The following is a 27,418-nucleotide window of genomic DNA, read 5'->3' on the forward strand; positions in this document are numbered from 1 at the left end:
ATCTTCCATCCAACAGTTCTCTTAGGAATTTCCTGTAGTCCCCGCTGATTTTTTTGAAGCAGGAAATATACATATAGCATTGCTTTTTGCTTTTCCTTTTACACAGAGAGGACTTTAATTAGTGCCCTTTGTGTTAAACCATTAGATGTGGCCACCTGTGGTATCTTGAAGTTATTCACATCTTTAAGTGTTTTTAAATGTTGGGTCTAAGCCACCCAGAGGTTTTCCAGCAGGGGGAAAACATTCAGTTGCCTGAAAGCTTTTCCATTACTTCACACCACAGGAGTAGCATAAAGGAGCTAAAGAAAAGTCTGAATCTAGTACTAATGTTTCTACTACAGGGAACACAGTTTTTCTTTTTTAGCAGGTGGAAGGGCAAATGTGGGGGAGCTGAATTTGTTTTGCTGATATTTATTTATTCTTTTGTCTTATTCACTCAATGACAAGACCTGAGTAAAAATGGTGATTATTTAGATCTAGTTGGTTTTATTCAGAGAAACACTTGCCCATGGCAGTCATAGAATTTCTTTCCCTTTCTTCTCTTTGCAGTATGATGACCTCGTCTTTGCCAGGACCTCCCCATCCCATCCCATCCCATCCCATCCCATCCCATCCCAGTAGCTCTTCTTGCTGCAGCTATTTCCACAGTTTTAATTTCCTGTATATAAAGGAATGAATGTCTGTTATCCACATCTCCTCCACAGAATAGGTGAATGGCAAAGATGGGATTTTATTCCTTAGTTGTTCTGTTGCTTTTCATGGCTGTTCATAATTATTACTATGCTCTTTGTTATGATACTTTTGCTAGCCTCTGTCATTTACAAAGTGATTTTATCAGTTAAGGATTCCATGTTACTTTATGAACTTAAAATGGATATATACATAGAAATCAATCTAGCCGTAAAGAGAATGTGTGGGGCAAACTGCAGCAGGTGCTTAAAAGTGGGGAAGCATTGTCCTGTACACACACTTGGAAAAAACTCTTTAAAGCAGACTGCACCTACAGCTCTGGGGCACTCAGAAACCCATTAGGCTCCAACCATGAACTCAATGTTGCACTTTGCAGATGTGTTTTGCAATAAATTATGCGTGCCAACTGCCCGGCAACAGTCACAGCCCCAGGTAGTTTTGCATGACCCTGTGCTAGGGGAGAAAAGGGAAGTGTTGTCCTTCAGAAGGAGGAAACGCTTGGTTGGGCACTCTGAATGTTACAAAGGTGTACCAGAGACAGACTTTTCTCCTAAGTGATGAATAGCAAGCCTGATCCCAGCACAGTTTACAGCAGGGAACAGAAGAATATAATTCTGGATCCAATAAAACAATGAACTGGGACTAGTCCCCAGACACCAATCCTGGTTTTTTTCCCTTTTTTGCGCAAAAGTCATGAACCTACCAAAAGCAACAGAAGTTTTGCCTTTGGCATACACAGGACTTTTGACCTATTGATTTATTTTTTTTTTTTTTCCGGAGCAATTTACCATGGGATTTCAGACTCTGAAATTGGAGTTTGGATGAGTCATGTGGCCTATACAGTAGACCCCTGCTCTCAGTGTTCTCCAAGTTAGGCTCCCACTGCCAATGCTGAGGTGTGGAAATTCACAACTCACTTCATGAAAATTCTGTAACATCCTGCCAGTGGCTGCTGTTTTCATGAGCAGCCTGATATTTAATTCATTCTTAAGAATATAAACCTGCACAAAAGTAGCATGTTTGCAGAGCAGATGAAGGGAATCTAACACAAGCAAATATTATCTGTGCATTTTTGTCATGAATAGATAGCTCTGTTACAGAGGGAGCTCAGATTAATTCTGTGAATCTCAAAACCAAACAATATAGAGGAAGAGACGTCAGAGACACTGCACATTCAACGGGTGTGCACTTCGTGACAGAAACACCGGCTATTGTTGATTAGCCTGTATAATTTGGATTATATTGAATTTACTGTCCTTTGTCTAATATTCACACTTCCGTCCAAAACCCTTGTGTACACCACGACAAGAAGACAGATAAACAGAAAAAAATGCAATACAGATCAACTATATGGCGAAATATAGCAGTAAAGAGCCAAAAGGATAGGAAATAACAAAGCTACAATAGAACATAAATATATGTTCCATACAGACACATACGGAGAAAGAGAGATTATGCTTTGCGATCATGATGGGATTTTGATTTTCTATCTGTTGCAGAACAGATTCCTTTTAAGGAAACAGAAGAAATAATTGCCTGACTAGTGGTTAGCCCTAACCACCTTTTGTATTTTCTGGCGTAGCTGCTGTCACTGTTGGTGATGTAACAGCTCCTTGAACAAAAATGGGAGGACAAAAGGAGATAACCAAGGCAACACAATAGGAATAAAGCATCAGGGTCCAGGTTGTAAGAGGAAGGAAGGAAGGAAAACACTCAAGTCCCTTCCTTAAAAGGAAGGAAACAAGAACTGAATTAGGATGGTATCAGCTGAGACGCATAGGATCAGATACACAATGCGCAAGAGAACCATCCTGCTCTGTGAAAGCGCAGATGCCAGAGCGCAGATATCTGACCCTGGGATGCACTTGCTTTTTTGTTCACAGACTTCTTATGTGTGTCCTGTAAGAGAAAAAGGCATGCAGGTAACTTCAGAATTTTCTCAAAGCAGCAGGAGATGGGCTGTGCTGCTTAGTTAGCTGTTCTGGTTGGGTTATGCTGAAAGTTCCTCACAGGTACTTGTTCAAAATTGCCTATTCTGCCCAGCTGATATGTTTGCCACAGTGAAAATTGGAAATGAGGGAATTCTTCGAGAGTAGTTGTTGCCCAAATAAGCAATAATCTGAGTGAAACTGTACAAATAACAAAGACTAACCTGCTAAAAGTACTCAACAGACAAGTAATGGACGCTTTTAAGAACTGTAATTAAACTTACTTTAAGAGAAGTACATTTGCAGCTTTTTGGAGACCAGAAGTTCTCTCCATACAGCTTTGCTATGATTTTATGATTTGCCTGTTATGAATACAATTATTCCCTAATTGATACCTTGGTTATGGCACAAGGCTTCAGACAGGGTAAGGACCCTGCTGTGCTGGGCACTGCCCAGCTGCTCCAGAAGCAATCCCAGCTAAAACTCACTCATAAGTTCAGTGAAACCGTACAGCGGCTCACCATGTTGCTCAGTTCAAATCAAGGTAGCAAGAGCTAACAGTTCCTAAAGGGTGCCATTAGCCAGCAGATGCCCATTGTCCCCAAAGATAACGACAACCGTGTTAATGCCAAGGGGGTGAGATGCAATCTTTTAAGCTCAACGGATGGGGCAGAGCAGCCTATTTGGTTAGTGAGGTCCTTCCCCAAGGCTCCCAGTTGCCGAGTGTACAGGGGGAAGATAGACGATGCCAGGCACTTCCCTAGCTGCAGTCTCAAGGGCTGAGCTGGTGATGGGAGGCCGTGCCTGGGCTGGAAGTGCGGGAGATGGATGTCGCTTCAACATGATTTTTGTGGAAATCAAGGAGAGGGCTTCTGGGGCACAGAGGTGCCTGCCAGGGACAGACTTTGTTAGTGCTCAGCCCTGGTGAGGGAAACAGAAAGGGCTCCTGTAAATAAGGAAATCTCGCTAGCAAGTAGTTGCCTTGTGTCATCAGTTTCTCACTCTGAAGGAAACAGTCCCATCAGAGTCAGAACAGTGTTAACCACTCAGGCTGGCAAGGCAAAATCATGTGGGCTGGTTCTCTCATAGCTGACAAAAGCATTTAGAAAAAAAAAACCTCACAAGAATTCAAAACATTTCTTAAACCTCAACACTGGTTTAACCTGCCTGGGTAGGGTGAGACAAACATAACTTATTCATGGCAAGCTCTTATTCAAGATATTCTTTTGAGGCTGGAGAGAGAGCTTTCATTTAGCTCTCTCCCAGGAGACTTTCCACGGTGCCCTTCCTGGGCTCCAAGGCGATGAAAGAGAGGAAGCCCCAAACTGTGTGTCTTGCCTGTCTGGGAGCAAGAAATGCCACACTCTTATGAGCAGTCTTGAATTCATAGGCTTAAGAAAGTCATATATGAACATCCTAACAATCGTTTATCTAAAGTGAAGCACTAAACTTCTTGGCATTCCCCATCGTTAATGCTACTGTCTTCGTCAGTTTGCTTGTAAGTCTTTCGGAAACACCTTTTGTCACTCCCTGTAGAAAGCCTTGCAAAACCAAAACTTTTGGCTCACTCATCCAAATTTACTACATCAGCTTTATTCTTATACTGACTGTAACAAACACAGGTAGATTGAACCACTTTCTGATCACAGAAGCAAAGTGTGCATCACAAGATTGCAAAAGAGAAACTACAAAACCTATGAGCTTTTCTTCTTTTTACTGCATTGTCTTTATTCTCAGCCAAATATCAGTACACTCTTTGCATCAGAACAGACTGGATCACTATTTATTTGTTCTCAAACACCACCCAGTTTCCTGTTATTGAAAGAACAGAATGCATTGCAAGGTATGTGCAGCAGGTCCATGACAAAATGGCTAGAATGCCTGAATCCCAAATTTCTATTTGTGTTTAAAGTCCATGTGTATTTACACATGGGAGTCTGAGGCATATTGGCTCTGCTTAGTTCAAGGTAAGTTGCATCAGTTTCCCGCTATCTGGAGCACTAAGCCAGTCCATTGATGTAAAGCAACAAACCTCCTTCACCTGTGAAGACTGCAAGACAGCAAGAAGAGATTCTCCCAGAAAAAGTGTAAGACTTCAGTTCTCTTAGTCTGTCTGCCAAGTCTGTAGTTGAAAATAACTATGAACTGTGTTACTATGTTTGGTTATAAACAGATTGTGCAGAAATATGGGGTATAAATTAAGCAAATCACAAGACCCAGCAGGAGTAGCTAGAAAAGACATTTGTCTTATTACCAGATATAATTGTGTTACCTGGGAATGCCATCTTTGGGTGCTTGATCTTCTTTGCACAGGTGATGCAATTCAAATGTGCTATCTCTAAATCTAAATGGATTATGCATTTGCAATACCTACCTTGGAGATAATGGAAGAAAGAATTAATACACTTCTGTAAGGTGTAAGTAAGGAATTGTCCTGTATTTTTCCACATCCCTTACACTTCTTTGTCCCTTGCCTGTTTCCAGCCTGTGTGGATAACTGAGACATCCCTTGTGTCAGGTGTAAGAAGCAGAAGCAAGATTGTTGATGGAAATGAAGCAGCAATGGTATCACTCTTCACTTTCTTTTCTGTCTCAGCAGAGAGAGGCCCCCATGGAGCCTCTTATTCCTGTATGCAGGATATGTTCCAATTGTTTTTTCGATGTAATTGTGCTGTCGCTCTCCATTGACCACCTGACAATAGTGTTCAGCCTGGATCGTGTCAGCTGATATTATGAGCCAGGGTGTTGGACACCATTGGACTCTGTGTTGATAAATATTTGCTTGCCACCTATTCCTACAGGACCCAGCCTTACCACATAGTTAAACCAATACCTTTTTCAACTTTCTGTTGCACCTGACAGTCAAAATGGCAACTGTATTCAAAAACAGCAGACCCTACAGTATGCCCATGAAAAGAAAATAATAAATTGTTGTCTGCTCTTCCAAATATTTGAGAAATTGATATGAAACTATAGATAATGCATTGACATAGTTTGTATCTTATGTAGAATCTATAGTAAGTTACTTCCTGAGATTTATTTTCTATTTGTCAAAACATTAATAATTTGGATATTTTTCTGGAATAAGTCTCTTCTCAGGACAATGCCACCCATCCCCAATTAGTTACTGAGATTTTTGCTACCTGGAGATGCAAAATTATAGTCTATTAAGATTTGAAATGCTTCTAATATATGGTGGTGTAAAGGAGAAAGCACACTATGCCTTGAATTACATGGTCTGAGATATGCAAAACTCAGACAATTAAGAAGAGAATAAATGATGCTGTCAGTGGCATAGTGGGTTGGGTGGCATTTGCTTAGGATGACCAACATCATTATGAGTGGATACAAAATTATTATAGATCTCTGTAAAGAGAGATGACTGACATTTTTAAATGCTCATTTGCAAAGTAGTAAATGTAAAGAAGCAGATAATTAAATTTAAAGGGCATTTTCCAACCATAATGTTAGAAAGATTAAGAGGTTAAACATTAACTTGACTGTAAATCCCTCCATTATGTCTTTCTACAAACAAGAGTGTCTGCATTTTAACTATTCAGTGCCTTTCAGGGTATCAAACATTCAATGTGATTGCATTGCATATCACAGACTAAAACAAACAGATCCAAATTGACTCATTAAAAATGTAAACCAAAATAATCTAATCCTACTTTACATAAAGTAAAAAATACACTTCAGAAACTTCATGAAAGCAATTCAGGACTTCATATATGTGGAGGACATTGATGTTATCGATAACATGCTTAAAGCCTTGACACAGACTGAATTTAGAACTAAACCTCATTTACTCTCAGAAACAAGAGAAAATGTCATCTAAGTGATGTTGCCTACAGCCTGAAAGGGCACCACCAACCCTCAGAGACTTTTCTTATTTACTTTATGACTGGATATGCAACAGGGAGCAGTACATGCTTTTGCATATGCTACTACTGAAAGTCCTGATATGAAAAAGTCTGAGTCACTATCATGGACATCATTCCAGCTTGACCCAAGGACTCTGCTTAGAGATGGAAAGTTGCTTGCCTGCTTTTTGACAAGTCCACTCTAAGATGACAGCATCTGGATTGGGATCACACAGCTGTTTTCTTCCTCACTGCCAATTTCTTTTTGTGGTCTTTGTAAAGGAAGAAGAAAAAATGACCCACTGAGAAGCAGTTATACCAAAGTATCTTAAGCCTGTTATATCATGAGCAGGAAAAAAAAAAAAAGACAAGCAGACAATCTTTCTCTGGGTTGTTCCCACACACACACTTTTTTTTTTCCTCTCCAAACATTTCCTTTCAGATGTCCCTTTGAAGTCACAGGCTTATAGTGTCTGTGACTGAGAGCAAGGAGCTGTGAAATGCGCCTTTGAGCCATAGACTTCCCAAAGAGTATCACAAGGCATATATATGACTGGGGTACACGACATCTGCAAATCAGTGTGGCGTTATTGAGGCTTTGTTCAGCCTCAAACTCTGCGAGCTGCAGAGAACCAAAAACTTCAGCAGGAGAAATTCAGTTCTCCCATCCTAGTTCTGCCTTCCCAGTTGGGGCGTCTCACTGCTACTGTATGCAGTGACTGCGTTGGTGTAATTTGCTTATGAAGACATAATTGAACATATGCATACATTCTATACATAATATAATTGCTTATTATATGTGCATAAATTAGGTATATTTACTATCATCTGCTTCTCTCAGCCCTGTTATTGCTGTGCTACTATTGGCTACTTTCGCATTGTTGAAAATATACTGCCACTTCTCTGCTGTTACAAGGTCATGCCTTCAAACTAGCCTCACAATATGCCACTTTTCATACTTACTAATAACAATCCCTGCTCAGATGGATCTGATCCACTTCATAATCAAACGCACAGATTAGCCGAACACCTCACTCCTGACTGGTTATGTCTCCTGATTCTCCACTCACGGGTCTTCTGGATTTCTCACCTAAACCAATTTTCATTACTTCTCTTACATAAAGCATATTATATACAGGATACTCTGCCCCACTGATCATTCTCAAACAGGGGGCAAAACTGAGTCTCATGATTTTGGAACTGTCAGTACCGACATATCAGTTTCTTACAAACTTCAGAGAAGAGCTGATGAAGGTTAGGACTATTTCTGTAAGTTGCCTGGTAGAGCCACTGATCAGCCTGACCCAACATTCATCTCGAGTGGGAGGGCAGCACCGTAGCGTGTCAGTACAGCATCGCTTCCTGCTAGACTTGCTAGGAGGTTTGTATTAGACTGCATGAATCTTTTTTGCCTTTCTGCAGTTTAAAGTGCTGAGAGAAATGAGACCTGAGCGCTGCCAGCAAAGGGAGTAGTAACTGTTCGACCAGAAGATGAGAAAAACAATACAGTGTGACCTAAGGAAAGTGATAGCCAGAAGACTGATCTTAGCAGCAGAGAGGTGGAGAACAAGATGAGAAAGACCAGAGAGACTGAAGGGTAACCAGGTGCTGCACTAGGCAGCAAGGAAAAACGAAAAGGGAATGAACGAGAAGAGTGATGTGGGTCTGTCCCAGACCCACAGGTTACAGATCCTGCTTCTCCCTCAAGCAGAGCCACTGCAAAGGTCTGAGGGAGGAGCGTCGCTGTTAAGGAGAGGAGTTGCGGAGGCAGCACTTGGTAATACAAACAGAAGCAGCAAAAAAAAAAAAAAGATACCAACACAACTCAAATCCCCAAGACATGACTTCACAGAGAGCTGTGGCTGTTCCATGGCGCTGAGCTGTGCCTCTGCCAGTTCGGCTGAGACAGCAGGGACGTGGTGTGCTGGACACCAGGCTCCGGGGGTCCCCAGAGTTCGGTCACAGTTTCCCTTCATTGCTTGCTTTATGTAATTTCTTTCTATTTTTTTTTTTTTTTTAAACATTTTACCTTCCTCAAGGATCACAGGCAGAAATATAGAAACCCTACGATAAATGCCAGCTTTACCCGGAGATAAGCATCTGAATCCCACTTGATTATCTGAATCTCATACCTTTTGGAGGCAGACCCGTCATGGAATTGATTGCTAATGGTCCCAGACCCAGGGTCATGGCTTTGCTGCAGAACTGAGCAAGAAAAGAATGATAGGGCACGGGGGAAATAAATTCATGTCCACAGCATAGATAACAGCACAGGAAACAACAAAAGCAACCTACAGGGGAAGAAATCATCTCTACAGGAAAATTGAATAGACTGGAATTCCTAACTAGGGGAAAAAGGGTAACTTTTTGAAAAAATCATTTACATCCTCTTCTCCAAAGAGGTTATGGAGGCCAAGTCTTAGTGAATGGCAGCAGGATTTAAGAAATTAAATGTTTGAATGACTACTGGGGGAGAGATTTCAGATCTTTAAGTCACTTCAGTGCTTCAACAATACTGCTCAGTGCACAAGATGTGAAGGAATGCTAGCCAATCCCTCTGTGGGCTGGCATGGGATAATACAGACAGGTACTGAAACTAGGGTCAGTGAGGAATTTCTACTGAAAACAGGCAATAAGGCATGACAATTCAAGTAGCCCAGGTGAATGCTCATGCAGAACTGTTTCTCTTGCAGTCACTCTTTTTTCTTTCTCCTCATTAACTTCTTTTCTTTTTCATTCGCATCTCAGTCTTGTCCCCATTACCTCCCTCTTGCTTTCACCCCTTTTATTATGTTCGCTTGTCTTTTGCCCCACACCTCCTGATATATCTATCTTTAGGTATGTACTGGTGCCCATCAAATAGGTTTGTGCTGTGTGGAAGCACGTTGCAATGCAGCAATTGCTGCTGAGTGATTCTGCTGCTGTTGCATGGCACAGTGGGAGGGATCTAATCTCAGTCATGATGCCCCAGGGATTCAGCAGTTTGATGGAGGAGATTGTTCCCTAGGTACTTTACTAGGTAGTATTCCTATCTAGATCGTATTTCATATTCCGTAAGTTTGCTTTACCATCAAGTCCCAATTTAAAGAGTTGTTAAGTAAAGATAGAATTAGATCGAGAGAACTGGACCATGTAGGTGACACTGCAGAAGATGAGGGTAAAGTAGAATGTCAGGAAACAAAATATACTAGTTAGTCTTTTTCTCCTCAGACATGTTTGTTGTGGAAAGGTGATCTGAGATGAGGAAGCAGAAATGGCAAACTTGCAGACAATAAAGATAAGCCTGCCAAAGGAAGGTAAGGAGTAATCTACAGCATAACTATGGAATTTCAGCGTATTAATAAAACCAGTTTGAGATCCTCAGTACCAGAAATGGGAGAGCAACTGCCTTCATGCCAGTCAAGCAGTTTTAGCAACAGTCTTGGTGAAGCTGACGTGGTGCTTCTGCCACGACATGAAAGAGGTTCCTATGCCATAAAATATAAGAACAATTTCTAGAAGCCTGAATTTCAGAATCAACCTATTTGTCTCAAAAGTTTTTCTTCTTTTTAATTTTTTTTTTAACTCATCTTTGAATTAGAATGAAAGGTACAAGGGACATCAAGTATATTCATCACCATCCCCCTGTGGAAGCGTTGTATCTCACAGACTTCATTGCTAAAGTGACAAGATCAATTTGCAAACCCCCCTGTGGAATAACAGTATTTTCTTTACACAGTTAATGTCCAAGCAGTTCCTGTGACAGGGGCATAAGTTTTTGTGTTTAGTAATCATAGTAAGCTGTGTCCCATGAGGCAGAAGCTGAGCTGAAGCCTTTACACCTAGGGACAGTATTCGGTGTAGCCTTTTCATGCCTCCCAGTGCAGATCCATGCATACAATAATCACCTGCTCTTCTCTATCTTGTGTTAGTTAATGCCTCTCAGGCTTTAATAGTTTTGGATTCAAATAATCCCATTTAGCACTTCTGAAACCTTGCATTTCAAATGTTCTGAATATTTTCTTTTTGCAAACACGTAAGAGAGGTCAAAGTTTGATGTGAACAACCTTTGCAATGTCTCTTTAAAAATCAAAATGTGCAGAGAGCTTGAGAGTATTTGCTTATGCATTTTAGTCTTCCTGGCCCGGCGATGCTGAATATATTTTTAACAGAAGGTACATGGTCAGAGACAAGTCCCCCAGTTTCCTGTTATTAAGTTAACCTTGTTAAACATTACATTATTGTTGATAGGATATTGATAGGATAGGGGGTTCTCTTAGTGCCATGGTGAATTATTCATATGCGAAGCTAAGGTATCTTACCTTGTTAACTGCAGCGTGTTGAGACCAGTGTCTGGAGCCATGCATCAGAACCAGAATTAGACACGGATTTCTTAAACCTGGAATGAAGTAGAAATGCAATTAGTTCGCAACTACAGTCTATGTAATTAAAGTAGGTAGCAGTCATTTAGTGAAACATAACACAGTCAGAGTCTTAGAGAGCCTATAATAATGTAGCAACTGGGAACATAAATGCTGCAGGAAAAACTGCTAAATAAATATTTCCTTCCTTTGGCAAGGAATATGTAACCTTTGAGGTTCTCTGTCCACAAAAGGGGAAATGATCATGCAGGCTCGCAGTAAACATTCATAGTAGTGATCAACATGTTTGTAATTAGCTATAGCAAACACTTCATTTGAGATTTTCAAACATATTGCAAACATTTCGTTAAGTATTGTTAGCATCTTTCCATCTTTCACAAACTTTTCTCAGACTGCAGAATGTGCTTGGAAATATGGATTCTAATTTGGGAATTTAGGTACCACTCCTTTCTGGTAAGGTAAAGAACTAATTAGGTTCTTTCACTATTTCGTATCACCGCCTTAAATGCAGTCTGCAGAAATACAAGCATAAATAAAGACTTAGCTGCCCTCTCAGAAACAAGTTTGAACTAGAGTTCAATATATGCTTAAATTCTTGCAAAGAATTTGAGTCAACTCCTTTTATATCTGAGTCAGCTTTCTTCTCTGTGCTTCTAATCTACATCTTCGGTAAGCTGTTAAGTAAGATGGAAGATGTGTAAAAATCCCCAAGATTAAGGGACACAGAAGCAGAACGGACTAGATTTTCAAGCTCTTGAGAACTTCATGTAGGGGTGGCCATGATGGACTTAACATGAATTTTAAAATCATTTGCTGAGTAAAGAAACTGGACACTTTCCAAAGCAGGTTCAAGGATGATCTAGAGGTATCACAAGTGAATCTGCTAGATCGTAAGAGGGTGAATAAGGAAATCACTGATAAAAGCAATGTACTAACACGATTTCCAACCAAGGTGAAAAGGGAAGATTTTCTTTAACTTCAGTAAGAGTCCCTTTGGGCCCTCGGTATGTTAATATTCCTGTCACAGACACTACTGAAGGCTGCAAAATCTCTGAGGAACAGTGAGAGTCTCCATGGGCTTATTCAGGGTCCCTAAAGGACCTCCATGACTTGGAGGGATTTGCAGAGATTCACTAAAATACCACAGCACCTTTGCTGCACTCATTGGCATGTTGAGGGGGTTAATCAGCAGTTCTTTGAGAGACCCGCCCTGTACTGTATTGTAGTTCCCCATTATTATTTCATCACCAATATTACTTCAGGCTTTGGCAGAAAAAAAGTCATTTAAACCAGAAAAAAACCAGAAATAGTGTGGGTTTGTTGTTTTTGTTTTGGTTTGGGGTTTTTTTTGTTTGTTTTCTTTTGGGTTTTGGGGTTTTTTTTTAGATCTACCTGTACATGTTTTAAATAAGAGATGCATTTCTGTTACGCATTAACTCCAGGTATTCAGAACAAATTGTGAGCTGGTTTCAGCCAGCCTTCTGAACCCTCTCCTCTTTCACAAGCTTTGCCACTTGTCACCCAGGGACTTTGAGTAGCTCTCATAAGGTTTTTCTATTTAATAGCACAGGCATGATAGCTGATATGAGGATAATGACGTACTGTGCCTCCAATTCGTGCTGGGCTGCAGAGGGAGTACTTACCTATTACGGCACTGTCCCTTCAGAGAATATATCCTGGAATCTAATGATCTTCAATTCAATCTTAACAGAAGCTTAAATAACTCTTCTGCTGAAGGAAGCTTTCTTATGGCTGAGGATAGGTATAATTTGGGTCTGTGTTCTGGTATGAGTATTTTATCTAAAGTGCTTGAAGAAGGTAGTTATAGTCAGATAAAACTTGCCTTGTTGTGGTTGACTGGTGAGAGGAGCTTCAGTCAACTTCCAGCAACAGTGGTGTAGTGCAAGGAGGGAAAGAGAAGTGACTTACTGCAATCTGTCACTTTGATCTCCCTTTTCTAGCTAGCCTATAATCTCTGCAAGTGGAAATCAGCATAGGTCCACTGATTAAATGTGAGTGCGGCATGAGCTAGTCCCTGGCTTTGTCACCTTTTGATGACACCAGCTGCCCTTCTGACCCATGTATAACCTACTCTGAAACAATACTTTGAGTTGGATCATGCGCAAAGTGGTGAATAAATAATACTGGTGGCATTGGATAAGCTCAGGCCTGAGCATGTGTGTCTGTGCAGCAGCTACCCCAGCCTAATTATACCTCGGTATTCAGACTGTTTGCTACAAGAATATCTAACTGTAATGTTTCAGAATTTCATCAAATTATATCTCTGCTCCTTAATTATAATAAAATGTAAATTATAGTAAAATGTGGGGCTCCTCCACCTGAGACATTAAGTATCTAAATTTTCAACACATACTGAAGCCATCCCACTGCTGGAAATGACTGCTTTATGTGGTAGCTGCCTTTCTGTGCCTCTAGATGGAGATCCTGTCCATTTAACTCAACCCTCTAGAGAGAACTGGGGGATGATTCAGTAAGAGTTCCATTTTGGTTTTCATACTCCATAGACCAAAAATTACTTTGTTGTCTGATTTCTGGGTTATAAAATCATTTTGATCTTATTAACCAGATTTCCACCACCCCTGACCCCCTTCACAGCTTACCTGAAAAAAAGGGGAAAAAAATGCTATTCTGTTCTAGCTTTCCACAGTGAAAGTGTCCTAAAGTATTTACTTTGCTTAGTGGTGAAACCCTCTGCCTTTTCAATTGCCGTTCTGCAAATTCCCTCCAGCGTGTAAGCTCCTCTGACAAGCTGAGGTGTGCAGTATGGCAGGTGGGACTCAGAAGGGATGACATGGACCGTTGCATTCAGTCACTTTTATCATATGGGCAACCATATCATATGTTTCCATGAGAGCGCAGAGGAAAGCCTTGCCATAACTTCACCAAGAGACTTGCTTGTTTGCTCTCTGGTTTGGGACCAAGGATTCTTTACATACAATCCTAGCAAGAATAAGGAGACACATGACTGAAAGTATTTCCACTAGTCCAGGAGGTAAAAATCCCTTTTTGTGGATCAGAACCAGCTAGATAAAACCAAGCCTATTAAGCATATTTTTCAGGTTTGCTCAATGCATTCAGATGCAGAAGTTAGCTTGTAACGATGTCAGCTGCCGAAGAGAGAATGAAAATTCTCTCTTGATTACACAGGTCCTGAAAAACAAAGACACATCTGCAGCCAAAACTATACTTACAGAAAGAAAATAGATTAAGTGCCCTAGTACCACTGGGTGACTATCAGCATAACGATACTGATAGTAACAACAGTAGTACCAGTATAGTAGAAATACATAATTATCCAGACCTTTGAGGAAAAACTGCTGCTTTTTTATTATTTCCTGAAATGAGAGAGGCTATTGGCTGTTTGGGGTTTTTTTTCTATACTGCCTATACTTTTCCTTGTGCGATTTTGAATACAAACCAGCTGGGCTCACGGCACTACATTTACCAGTTTTAGACTGTAACAGCAGCAGCAAACAAGATATAGTTAATAGCTGTGCAAATTCTCAGACCCTAACAATAGCACTGAGGCAGCAATGTTGATGCCAGCACTGCCATCTACTCGTGTACAGTTCCCTGCTGTTTTGGGGGGAGTATTTTTATTTTTGCTTTATTTCAATTGTTGCTAGTGGCACAACGTTCGTTTGCTTTTGTTAATGCTCTACGACTCTGATCTACTTGTTGTTTCAAGAAATGTGCAGAAATTGTTTATTTTGCCCTTAGGTACCCTTCCTGATGAGATGGGGAAAAGTAGATCCAGACAGGTCCATAGAATATCTTTTTTTGTAGGACACATGTTGATCGAGAAAAACAAAAGTGCATGAAAATAAGAATGGACCACACCGAGGCAGTAACACTTTGCAAAGATATTTCTGGTTTCAAATGGATTGCAGACGATAAAACATGTGGTGAAGATTTTAGTCTTCCGGTATTTGGGAATTTTCTGAAATGTATTTTTTACCAAAAGCCCAGACTAAATCTATAATCTCTCTTAAAGTCTGTAATAACTTCTGACTAACATGCCTAGTATATTTGTCACGGGCTTATGGGTTTTGTTTCTCCTTTTTTTTTTTTTTAATACTGTGGCTTTAAATGATGCCAGGAAGGAATTTAGAATCAAAACCAATGCAGTTCAGGATCAAAATCAGTTCAGGAAAAAAAGGAAAAAATCTATTATTGCTACAGCAAAAATCGAATCCATTTTACATAGGTTTGGACTAGAGAGGAACTAGATCAAAGAGGAGATGTTAAAAAAGTATATTTTACTTTTGTTTGAGAGTTGAATGCTGGAAAGTGCTCAGACTAGCAATGCACGTAGGACCCTGGGTAATCCCATTTAAATCACAAATAAAACTTTCAGGTACAGATTGTTTGTTTCCTCTTTCATGTCTTGACCTTTATATGGTTTCAGAGGATTCAAAGAAACCATTAAATCCTTACCATATTTAACTTGGCAATACGCACAATACAGAGGAAGAATTTGTCTAACAAACTTTGACAGGCGTGGCATATCAGCCATTTTTTTCAATATACACAACATTTCTGTAGTCTCTTTTGTGACAGATGTTGAAGATACATTCTAAATTTAAAATTACAACGATTGCTACAAGGCTCATCTGCACCAAAGGGATGGGATCCTGTCGGGGCAAGTGGAGAGCAGAGTCAGGAGGATGCAATACCTAAGCACCTCCTGTTCCAGTCTCATGATCCTAAGGGTGGCAGGCAGTCCTTGTCCCTTCTCCTTGCCCTCCTGTTTCCGCAGGCCTCCTCCTCAGGGTCTGCAATGGAATGGGATGAATACCTTCACTGGCATCATTTTGCTTCCTCACACTCACCACGGTTCCCTTTTACAATGAACCAGTTCACAGACTTCACCCATCAGACCTCTGTTTCGCTCTTCCCAGCGACTGCTAGGGAGGTAAATGAAGGAAAGCGAAGCAGACCACGGCTGCCAGCATGCTCTGGGAACGTTTACTCCAGCCTGTGCCAGCCCGGACTACGTTTCTCCTTGCGAGTGGTAACGGGGGTTCAGGTCAACCCACCTGTGCCCTGCTTCTGTCTTGACTACTACTCACTGCAAAAAGACCTGGCATCACACCAGGTGAAAAGTGCACGTACCATGCAGCCCATTCTGCCCCAAACCCTTGTCTAGTCAAAGAAGGGAAGGGAATGATTTTCAGCACTATGAATTCTTTAGAGGGGAAAAACTACTGCACTGGAGATGTTTCCCAGTGACATATTAAATATCAAACAATGAATTATTTTATATGTGGATTTCTTGGCTTTGGACATTTTCCATGCAGTGATTATGATGTTTGCGTTCCACAAAGTCATACAGATTTTAAAATATTTTTCAGAAAATGAACTTGGTTGCTTTTCAGGTCACAAGTGAAATTTCTTGCCTTTTCTGGGTATTCCCTGTTTAGCAAGAATGCACTTAGGATAGAAGGATAAATTATGGTAGCCCACAGGAGTCAGTGGCATATTGTGCAACTCACACCATGGGCTTGCAGAGGAGAGCTCTGTTTGTTCAAGAATAAGATCTGGTACTTCTCATAACGGGATGTCATATTACCTTAAAATGCCTCTGCCCCTTAGGTCTGTCCGATGAATACCAGCTGTTCCCGTAAGAACTGCCTCTCCAGCAGCAGAGATGGGCTCCGTGGCACGACAAAACCAGTAGCCCACAGTTAGTCCTGTACCAAGACAGCAAGCGGCCACGATAAGAAACAGAAACCTCACTACCAGCCTGATTCAAACCCTACTGGGGCCAACAGGAAAGAGTCCAGCACATTCCCGGGGGTCTTGGGTCAGGAGGCGCGCGTACTCCTGTCTCTGCCCAGATAATGGTACCTCTGTCATCACCCATGATACATGTTGGTTGAAATCACATGTTTCACCAGCCCTATACCTTCTCGTCAACACACTTGGCAAAACACGGTTCACTTTACAATCATACTGATGCAAGCAAAGGAAGAGTTTACTGGAGTAAGTGATAGCAGGTGTGTTTCTCCATACCTACGCCGTAACAGTCACTGTAATTTGCCGTCCAGACCTACCACCCTTCTCATGGCAGAAAAGTTTTGTGCAGAGAGAGGTCACTGGGAAAGGGACTCCCCTGCTTTGCTTCCATTCAAAAGAATACAGTGAAACCCTCTTCCTAACAAGTAAAATTAGCTCTTAGCTTTCATCCAGCTCCTTGCACCCCAGATAATAAAATCAGGGCAATTTATACTGAATTATCAATACTTCCACTGGAAGTGGGTAAAAAAATCAGCTGAAAAGATTTAGGAATAAAGTTAGCTAGGAGACAGTAATTCGGTTTCACAACAGTTTTCAAGGTTTTAAAAATTTAAAATCACTAAAAAATGATTTTTAGTTCTTCAATGGAATGAAAACAAACCTCTGAACAATTTGTCTAAATGAAATCGTAGAGAAATACTTGTTTTCTTACCATAAAGCACAATTTTTTTCAGCTCTGATCCTCTCTCACTCTCTTCCCTTCTTGCTCCCCCTCTCACTCGCTGTCACCAGAGGTAGCTGCAGAGCCCTGGATCACAAACTCTTGTCAGCTGAATTTTTTTTTTAAATCAATACATCTCTGTGAGTTATTCTGTCTTTTGATAAAAAATGCATTCTGTTAAGAATGTTCATAAACAGCTCTGCTTGGGAGAATTTCTTAGCTCGTCCCAAAAAATTGGTAATTTACATATCTAACTGGATAGCAGCTGCTCAGCTGTGAGGTTTTGGGTGAAAAGCACACAATTGCTGAAAAGACAGCCCTATACGTTAGAGATGTCTAGGCTATTCTCCTGTATATTTTTTGCACAGAGTATAAATTCTGTTATATTCCACTCAGCCTATTTTTACTGTAAAAAGCACATATTTAATTAAAGCAGTTCTCCTCACAGTTTTATTTTCTTGACCCTGATCCCAAGGATTTTAGAGATGTACCTGTGAATAGAGAGTAGGAAAAAAATGTGTGTCTAGCCTTATGTTCCTCTATTTATTCATGTGTCCTCTTCAACAAGGAATTGGCAAACAAATCTTAGCTGTTTTTTAAAGCAAAGGCAAATGCATGAGCCCCACCTTCTGCCAGTTGTATTTCTTCAAGTATAAATTACAAGATTACAAAGTTGCCTCAGACAGACAACCTTTACCCTGCTATAGCACTTTGACTTTTCCACAGAGACAGACTTGCTTATTTTTCTTAGAGGTCAGACGGGTTTTTGTTGTTGTGCTGACATTTTGCATCATCTTCTTCCTTTTGCATCTGAAAGAAAATACGCAGTGCTGAAATGACAGTGAAAATGCGCTGCTCCGTTTAAGTGACATGGATTGTATATGTCTGTGCATCAGCAGGTTAGTTACAGGGGCCAGAGGAGGATTCCTTAATCCCTGATGTACAGAGGAGCCAAACATAACTGATCTTTTTGTCTTCCTTTGACTGCACCACCACTTTTAGAAACTCTGTCTTAAAAAAGTGATGCCTTATGGGTGGGGAAAAAAAGGAGAATATTCCAATTAGAAACAACCTAACTTCTCTGTCACATCTGGCCTTCATGCCTCAATAATCCCTTGAGCACAGCTCATAAATAATGAGCGCTCGGAGACCGGCTGTACAATTCCAGTGCATTCTATTGACTTCCAGGGGATGCACAAAAGGATAGGACATATCCTGAAGGCAAAAGCATGTGCTGTTTTCTTGGTCTTCTATCAAATGTATATTGCTAGTAGTTTAATTACTATTTATTGAGTACTGCCGGTAGGCTATCCAGGGCACAAAAAGAATTGCTGTGTATAAACAGAACTGATTTTTATCTGTTTCTTTCTTTATCATTACCCTGCTATCCATTTCAGACCTTTTTTTCGCAGCTTATGTGATACAGATTAAAAATACTGTGATTTGAAAAAAATGAGAAAAATACAAGCAAGCAAGCATCAAGAGATAACCTCATCACATTAAAAAAAAATCAACCAAACAACTGTTTTTCCAGGTACAAATAGTCAAAATGATGTAAAAAATAACTTTAATCTCACTGAAATGGAAAAAAATAAAAATAAACATTGTACACATCTAACTTGATAGCCAGATGCTCAACTGAGGTGAGTTTACTAACTCTATTGACTTCAAGAGACCTACCCTTTTTCTGTTTATTGGCAGACCAATAACTTTAGTTTGATGCAGTGCCAAAATCTTTGTAAGTGTTGACAGAAAAGGTAACTGCAGTGTAAGAAAATGAGAGGGAGACATGACACAAACTTGTTCCATACACCTCACAGAAGCACACCCAGGTGGAACATGAAGGAAAGAGAGAAAGATAAGTCACCTTTGTGTGATCTGGCTCCTGGTAAATCACATCTTCACCTGGGGTTATAAGAATGGCATACCCTCAGGACTGGACTCTTTTATTTGGAATAGGGTTTGAAATGAGCAAAAAGTGAACTATTTTGTTGGTAGGAAAGAAATCAATATGCAGATCCGGTTCTAAAATTTTGAAATTAATATTAGCTAATTATAATTAACTGTCCTGTAACAGGACAAGGAGAAAAATGCATCTGAGAACTTAAAAATCTAGATCTGGATTCAAATGTTGTGTCTTTGTCACATATTTAGAGGTATCCTATTGGTATGTTATTCCTAAGAGGATATTATATGTTGTAAGGTGTTTTCGTTAGCCAAAGCTGACTGGTCCTTCTGCACACATCTTCTACCTTTCCAAGTAGTTTTTCTGGGATCCATTTCCTAAAGGCAAAGGGACTAATTTCATGACGGTATCTGTTTTGTTTTCTTTCCTCTGCAGGCTTAAGTGATAACTGGGTATCTTGTTAGGAGAACAGAAATGAATAACTCAACATACATAAACTCCTCCACTGAAAATGTGATGGCTTTGGAGAGCCCCTATAAAACTGTTGAGGTGGTCTTCATTGTCCTGGTAGCAGGGTCTCTCAGTCTAGTCACCATCATTGGGAACATCCTGGTCATGGTGTCAATCAAAGTCAACAGGCACCTACAGACTGTCAACAACTATTTCCTCTTCAGCTTGGCCTGCGCTGACTTGATCATCGGCATCTTTTCAATGAACCTATACACCCTCTACACTGTGATAGGCTACTGGCCCTTAGGGCCTGTGGTGTGCGACCTCTGGCTGGCTCTAGACTATGTGGTCAGCAACGCCTCTGTAATGAACCTCCTCATTATCAGCTTCGACAGATACTTTTGTGTCACCAAGCCTCTGACCTATCCTGTAAAGCGGACCACTAAGATGGCAGGCATGATGATCGCAGCTGCGTGGGTGCTGTCCTTCATCCTGTGGGCCCCTGCAATTCTCTTCTGGCAGTTCATTGTGGGAGGAAGGACTGTCCCAGACGGGGATTGCTACATCCAGTTTTTTTCCAACGCTGCCGTCACTTTTGGCACTGCCATTGCAGCCTTCTATTTGCCTGTTATCATCATGACTGTCCTTTACTGGCAAATCTCTCGAGCCAGTAAGAGTCGGATAAAGAAAGGGAAAAAGGAAGCTGCCCAAAACCAAGATACAGTTTCCCCCAGCCTTGTCCAAGGTAAAATAGTGAAACCAAACAATAACAACATCCCAACCGGTGGGGATGGGTTGGAGCACAGCAAAATTCAGAATGGAAAAACGACCGGAGAGACTGTGACAGAGAACTGTGTTCAAGGGGACGAGAAGGAGAGCTCCAACGACTCCACCTCTGTCAGCGTGGTTGCTTCCAACGTGAAAGAGGATGAAGCTGCCAAAGATGCCAGCCAGGCTTCTGCCTCCCAAGACCATCTCAAAGTGGAGAACTCCAAGCTGACATGCATCAGGATAGTCACCAAGTCCCAAAAGGGTGACTGCTGTGCCCCTACCAACACTACTGTGGAGATTGTAGGCACCAACGGGGAGGAGAAGCAGAATAGTGTAGCCCGGAAAATCGTCAAGATGACAAAGCAGCCAGCCAAAAAGAAACCACCTCCTTCTAGAGAGAAAAAAGTGACAAGGACTATTTTGGCCATCCTCCTGGCCTTTATCATCACCTGGACCCCATACAACGTGATGGTGCTCATCAACAGCTTCTGCACATCCTGCATCCCTGGCACTGTATGGACCATAGGTTATTGGCTCTGTTATATCAACAGCACCATCAACCCTGCCTGTTATGCGCTCTGCAATGCTACTTTCAAGAAGACCTTTAAGCACCTTCTTATGTGTCATTACAAGAATATAGGAGCTACAAGGTAAAAATAATAACAATAATAACAATAATAATGGAAAGGGTGAAGAAGTTCTAAATTAAATTTAAAAAAAATAAAACAAACCCCAATGCCATAGCACTTTATGCTCTTCTATGGAATGTGCAGTCCAGGATGTTAGTGAAAATACTGACATGAGGCATCAGCTCCACCCCTGAGAACTACACTTAAAAACATTTTTTTAATTATTGAAAATAAATCTTGAGGACATGGGTATGTTTGAGGAATTATTCAAGTATGTGGACTGGAGGCACAGTTCCTTGCTTTCTGAGAGTATCCTGCAGAAGGGCTTTAGAGTCTACGATTTTTTGTGATTCTGTGTAAAATACTTGTTCTTCTTTTTTTTTTCTTTTTTTTTTTCTGTGTCTGTTTAATATGTCTTCATCTAGGAAAAAAAAAAAAAAGGAAATTTTAACAACAGCTCTGTGGAAGAGGCATAGTTGTTTGGAAGATCCTTACATAATCCAAATGAATCATGGTAGAAGGTTTCTAAAGCTCAAAGTTGTCTAATGTTTTTTTGTCACTGTCATGTAAGAACCTTGATGTTAGGTAAATCACGATGAAAGACATTTTATGTTGTTTATGACACTACCATTTCCAAAACTGCATCAGTTCTGAAAGTGTACTTATGCTCAACACGTAACCATTGCCTAAACTGTCTGTCATTCAAAGTCTGCTACTTGCCCCTTCTAGGGGCTTTTGTTCCGTGATTCCTTCATCACATCAAGATTAAAGTGAAAAAAAGCGGTCTTTTCCAGATTGCTACATCCCAAGACTGTTTCAGCATCCATGTAAACCAAAGCTTTGGAGACAATTTTGTTCACTTTATTTGTCATATAACATCCACCTGTGGATTTGTCTTTTACTTCCATCAGCCTTTTCTTCCTTTTTGTACCTTACTTGTCCAGGGCACGAAGACTGAATATCAAAAGAAGTTGTAAATTCAAAGGTCTCATCCAGTCAGCCACCAGGGTGGCCAAACAGAGGGCCTCAGCTGAACAATAGAAACAAGGTTATTACTAGGAAAATGGAAGTTACATCCTTTCAAAGTTGGATGTACAGTTGAGGAGGTATGCTGAGGCTCTGTAGAATGAATACTTAATATTAGATGACTCTGTTCTTGCCCAGTCAAAAGTCACACTCACTTATTGAGGAAAAGAATAAGATGGACTGACGTGCCCACATGGATCAAGCTCTGCCTAAGTCCTTAGTGTGAAACCAAGGTCCTTCCTAGGTGTATCCTGGACAAGATGTTTACTTTGTGGAAAAGCTATTGGCTACATTGCCTTTTGTACCAGCTGGGAGCAATATTTTCACTGTAAGCCAAGGGATAACGCTAATAAAAAGGCAGAGAAGAAAACAGTGATTACACAAAACCAGATACTGAAATAGTCTGGCTGGGGGGCTGGCAGGGGTGAAGTTCAAATATTATCTGCTACTCCACACCAGCTCAAATTCAGATTCTTTCTGCCTGGCAAAGAATTTACTATTTCAATATTTGATACGTATTGTAGCACAACTGAGCACTGCGTGGATAGAACAAAGTGTATCAGATTACTGGAAACAGCAATTGTCTGTGAGTTATGCATATTCTAGTTACCTCTTTCTTAGTAACTCTAACTTCCAGGCACTAGTGAAGGTACACATGCAGATTTTGTTACCCAAAAAGTAGTTTGCTGCATAGACAGTGTCCTGACAGACTGTATTCTGGAGTGAAAGCCACCTACCAAATAGGACACCAAATCATTCTGTTATTTCATGCTACCACATTAGAGTCTTCCAAAATGCACTTCAAAACTGCAGCCTTCAAGATTACGGGGAAATTAATCTTGCAGACTTAAGTTTTACGTTTGACAAGCTCATTAGAACACAGTGTCAAAGCACTTTGGCAATATGACAATTTTCATGTTTCGAAGTACAAGTTCCTAGCAGAAAGTGAAAATAAGGAGGATTAAACTGCAGTAAATTAAGGCCACATTAAACTCAGGATTAATGTGTCTTAATATGTATTCATTGATTTTATACTGCTAGTGATTTCATCCTAATATATCTAAGTGTCTCCATGCAGCCAAGGATCTAACTTTGCAACCCTCACTCACCTTCAATCATATTTACTATCACTATTTTCATCTTCCTGCTTGTAAGGAAGAATTACTCAATGATAAGGCTTGCAAAAGTGAGTGCTGCTTGTCTTTCAAAACTACATTCACTAAGCTTATCTTGACAGGCCAAGGGAAAGACTTACATGATCATTCCTAGATCATTCATTCCCTTACAGTGTTAAAAAATCCATACAAAAACCAAAGATAAAGTGAAATCTGTTCATTTTCTAAATCTTACTTCTTTAGAAAAGTTTCATAAAAGAAACACCCCTGCTTCTTTCTTTCAGCAAGTGCTGTGGGTATCAATAGTGCAGGTACTCAAATTGGGAAATAATGGTTTGTATATTCTTATTTGATCTTTTAACTCCAGTCTTCCTGGAGTTTTGCAGGTGTGCAAATCCTTTATTCTGACCTTTGAAGCTGTCACTTGTTCATAAATTATGAATCTGTCTAACAGTTAAGGACACTTCTACAGGTTAAGAAGTGCAAGATATAGATTACAATTATACTTTTCATTGTGTGATGTGATGACACTCAAAATACCATGCAGAAAAAAAATATTTTGGTGGCAGCATTCATGAAACAAACAAAAAAGAAAAACCTTCAGTTTGAAGCTTTCTAGCACTTTTCCCTAGCACCACCCCCCACTCTGATCCTAAAGGACAGGATATTTTGGTTTGTGTTATAGTATTTTAAAACGCTTGCAGGACACTTACTCCTGTATGTTTCCACCTTGTACAGTTCAATGAAAAACTATTTCAATGGTACATCCACATTCGTAGCCAACTAAACAATGTAAAAAATAGATGACATAATGCACCTATGCACGTACACACACAGGCATGCAAACACACCCCCCAACGTGGTTTATATACATGGAAAATAACCATCTATCATTCAAGATATTGCATGGGATTGTGTCTACGTTGCGCTCGGTGGGAGGTGCAGAGGCAACACTTACTCATGACACTGTCTACCCCCTCCCGAAGGCAGAGAGGAGGCAGAGCCTGCCCTGAGAGACTGGGAACCTCTCGGGACTTCAGCTGGTTGTGGTTTTGTAAGACAAAAAGTGGGATAATCTTTCAGAGCCGCAAAATAATTTGTTCTTTTGAACATCTTTTGAGCTCTCATGTCTTTCCTTTGTGTCCCAAACCACGTTCACCAGGTTTCACTTCCCTTCTGAGTGATAGTTCTGCGAGATGTAGATGTCGGTCTTGAAGAGCAGCATTCCCTGGGTACCTTCTCCAGCTTTCCCGGCTGCCACCCGCGCCCCATCGCCCTCAAGGCCCCAGGTGGCCCTGCTGCTGGTGCTGCCACATCTTCACCTTGGGCTTGCCCAGAGGATCCCAGTGGCACGTCCACACCATGTGCTGCGCTGGCCACTTTTCATTTCACATGGAAATTGAGCAAACTGTGCAGGTGACTCATGAGAAAAAAACAAAACCAACCAAACGAACAAAAAAAACCAACCACCAAAAAACTGCAGCTAGCACCTCTTGCCCTCTCCTTTTCTTCCTCAATTATTTCCAGAAACAGCCTAAAACTGAAAAGGCCCAACCAACCCTTGACAGTAACCCTGCCACAGCAGGATCTGTCACGGCAGCAGCCCATGGGGAGTGACTTGTTCTGCCACAGGCCAGCCCTACCTTTACTCTCCAGGGAGAGAACAACAGCCTGAAGATCTGTCAATCCAACTGGCACGTTTTCTATTAAAGACATCTGTGGAAAGAAAGAAAGAAAGAAAGAAAGAAAGAAAGAAAGAAAGAAAGAAAAGAAGAAAGCTGAAGTAATGTTGAGAAATCTGTTTTCCAGTGAAGACAAAACCTAAAAAACAACTTCTGTCAGCCTTCCTTCAATTTGGGATTTTAATTTGATTTACTAGGAATCATGAGGATCCATTCAGAAATAGCAAAGTGCTTGACATTGCCTGATGAAAAATAGTCCAAAGGCAACAAACACATTTATATAGGTCAGATTGCTTTTTCTTTCTTTCTTTCTTTCTTTCTTTCTTTCTGTCTGTCTTTTTTTGCCTCAGAAATGCTCATGGGGACAGGAGTGCTCAAATGGACCCCAGGGATCAGTTGTTTGGAATCCACAAAGCATGAAGGGGACAAAAGCAAGTGCTAAATCTATCAGCCCTCTGTTTTATATTTTTCTGGTGGAGGAAAACACATTGACAAGAAGAGGCGTCTTTAGTGAGTGTGGCTGCGGTGAGAACAGCCCACACACCAGTGAGGAAACTTTTGGGGTGGCCCAGCTGCTCCTGGCCATCCCAGCTGGGCCAGGGGCAGGAGGGAATGGGCATTTTTTTCTTTGTTTCATCTCCCGATGGGTTTGAATGTGTCCATGTGTCTGCTTTGCAGGAGGTCTTGCTTATAAGCTCACTGTCCCTTTCCCCAGTTTTGACTGATTTTGATCCCTGTTCTTCATTCCTGTGGATTCAACGGCTGCCCCAGTGCTGCCTGGGGACACAGCTCCTGGTTTCTGCTGTGGTGCTGAGGTGGCACACTTTGAATTTTTCACCTCGACTGGCAGCACCTCTCCTTGCCACTTCTGTTGTTACCCAAAACTAATCCTGGTACCGGTCTTGCAGGACCAAATAGGTAAAGCATCCTACAGCCATCCCGCTGCAAAGCTGGCGTGATGCAACTGGGGCGGAGGGGCAGGAAGAGTGCTGCCAATATTTGTTTTCCCTCCCTCCCCTTACAATACTTCTTAAGAGTCTTCATTTTTTTTTGAGAAATCAGGGTGTTTCTTGTGAGAACCTAAAATCTTAGGGAAGAAACTGCAGGAATACAAACTCTGGTCCTGTGGGTGCAGGGTGTTTGCTAACAGGTAGTGGGTTTGGACTCTAATAGCCTTTGGTATTTTTAAAGACCTCATCCTAGATGGCTCTGTACTCCCAGCTGACAGCAGTGCAAGTGGTAGAAATTGAGAAGCTGAAAAGAAGTAAGCTTTTTTTCACCCTGGGTCTACAAATGTTTTATAGAATACATCTAGAGATACTTGGGTTGTGTTTTCTATACAGTAGCACTTTTATTGTTCTTGTATATCATGAAAAGCTCTAGACCTTTAAGAATTTTTATTTTTTTTAATTTATAGAAAATCTTTCCCTGAAGGAAGCTGAGAGATGGTCCTTAATTTGCCGTGGCTTCTTTTCTCGTTTCTCTGCCTGTCCTTCCTCTTTCTTCACAGTCCTGAAAAAAAGCTTTCCTCCTTCCTCACTTTAACAAGTATGTTGCCTGTGTTTGAGCTACAGGTGTGCAGTTTCTCTTGCCTTTTAGGCACTGTGAATGCTGGTATTCAAACTCATTAACTCCACCAAAATACTGCCTTCTCTAGCACGCAAATCCCCTTCCACTGCAGCCCGAACTACTGTATGGAGCGAGAAGTTCAATAAATCCTGTCTGCATGGGTTTTAAATTGGAAGTTAAAAAAACCCTTGCTGAAACAAAGCCAAATCAATTTTCTTCACCAGTTTTGTCATCTCCATAGTAGAAACAACAGTGGATAATGGCAAAGAGCGAACATTCTTGTAATGGAATATCATGCAGCAATATGCATGGTTCAATTTTATGCCCTTGTCGTGGTTTAACCCCAGCCAGCAACTAAGCTCCACACAGCCCCTTGCTCATGCCCCCCCACCCAGTGGGAGCAGGGAGAGAATTGGGAAAAATAGCAAAAGTCATGGGTTGAGATAAAGACAGTTTAATAGGACAGAAAGGAAGACAATTATAATGATAAAAAAATAATAAAACAACAATAATAAAAAGATTGGAATATACAAAACAAGTGATGCACAATGCATTTGCTCACCACTCACCAACAGATGCCCAGTTAGTTCCCCAGCAGCGATCCCCCTAGGGCAACTCCCCCCAGTTTATATACTGGGCATGACATCACCTGGTCTGGAATACCCCTTTGGCCAGTTTGGATCAGCTGTCCTGGCCGCGTCCCCTCCCAACTTCTTGTGCCCCTCCAGCCTTCTTGCTGGCTGGGCATGAGAGGCTGAAAAATCCTTGACTTGGTATAAATGCTACTTAGCAACAACTGAAAACATCAGTGTGTTATCAACATTCTTCTCATACTGAATCCAAGACATAACACTATACCAGCTACTAGAAAGAGAATTAACTCTGTCCCAGCTGGAACCAGGACAGCCCTGTGCAATGGTAAGGCAGCCCTCCCTTCCCTTGAATCC

At 41.0% G+C, this 27,418-nt stretch overlaps 1 protein-coding gene across 4 annotated transcripts in view; it reads left to right on the forward strand.

The window, feature by feature from the left end:
• CHRM2 (cholinergic receptor muscarinic 2) overlaps positions 1–27,140 on the forward strand; it is a 103,617-nt gene extending 76,477 nt beyond the window's left edge. The window contains exons 1-4 of one of the 4 annotated variants that reach the window (XM_049822168.1): positions 4,562–4,705; positions 5,103–5,183; positions 19,665–21,100; positions 24,383–27,140. In XM_049822168.1, the coding sequence (XP_049678125.1) occupies positions 19,704–21,100; positions 24,383–24,404 (1,419 nt within the window). In that variant the 5' untranslated portion in view covers positions 4,562–4,705; positions 5,103–5,183; positions 19,665–19,703 and the 3' untranslated portion in view covers positions 24,405–27,140. Of the gene's footprint in view, positions 1–4,561; positions 4,706–5,102; positions 5,184–19,664 lie in introns of those variants that run through there. The other 3 variants (XM_049822167.1, XM_049822170.1, XM_049822171.1) reach the window with 3 other exon arrangements.
• Positions 27,141–27,418: the final 278 nt, after the last annotated feature.

This window comes from Accipiter gentilis, chromosome 18, assembly GCF_929443795.1.
Source record: "Accipiter gentilis chromosome 18, bAccGen1.1, whole genome shotgun sequence".
Lineage (NCBI taxonomy): Eukaryota > Metazoa > Chordata > Aves > Accipitriformes > Accipitridae > Astur > Astur gentilis.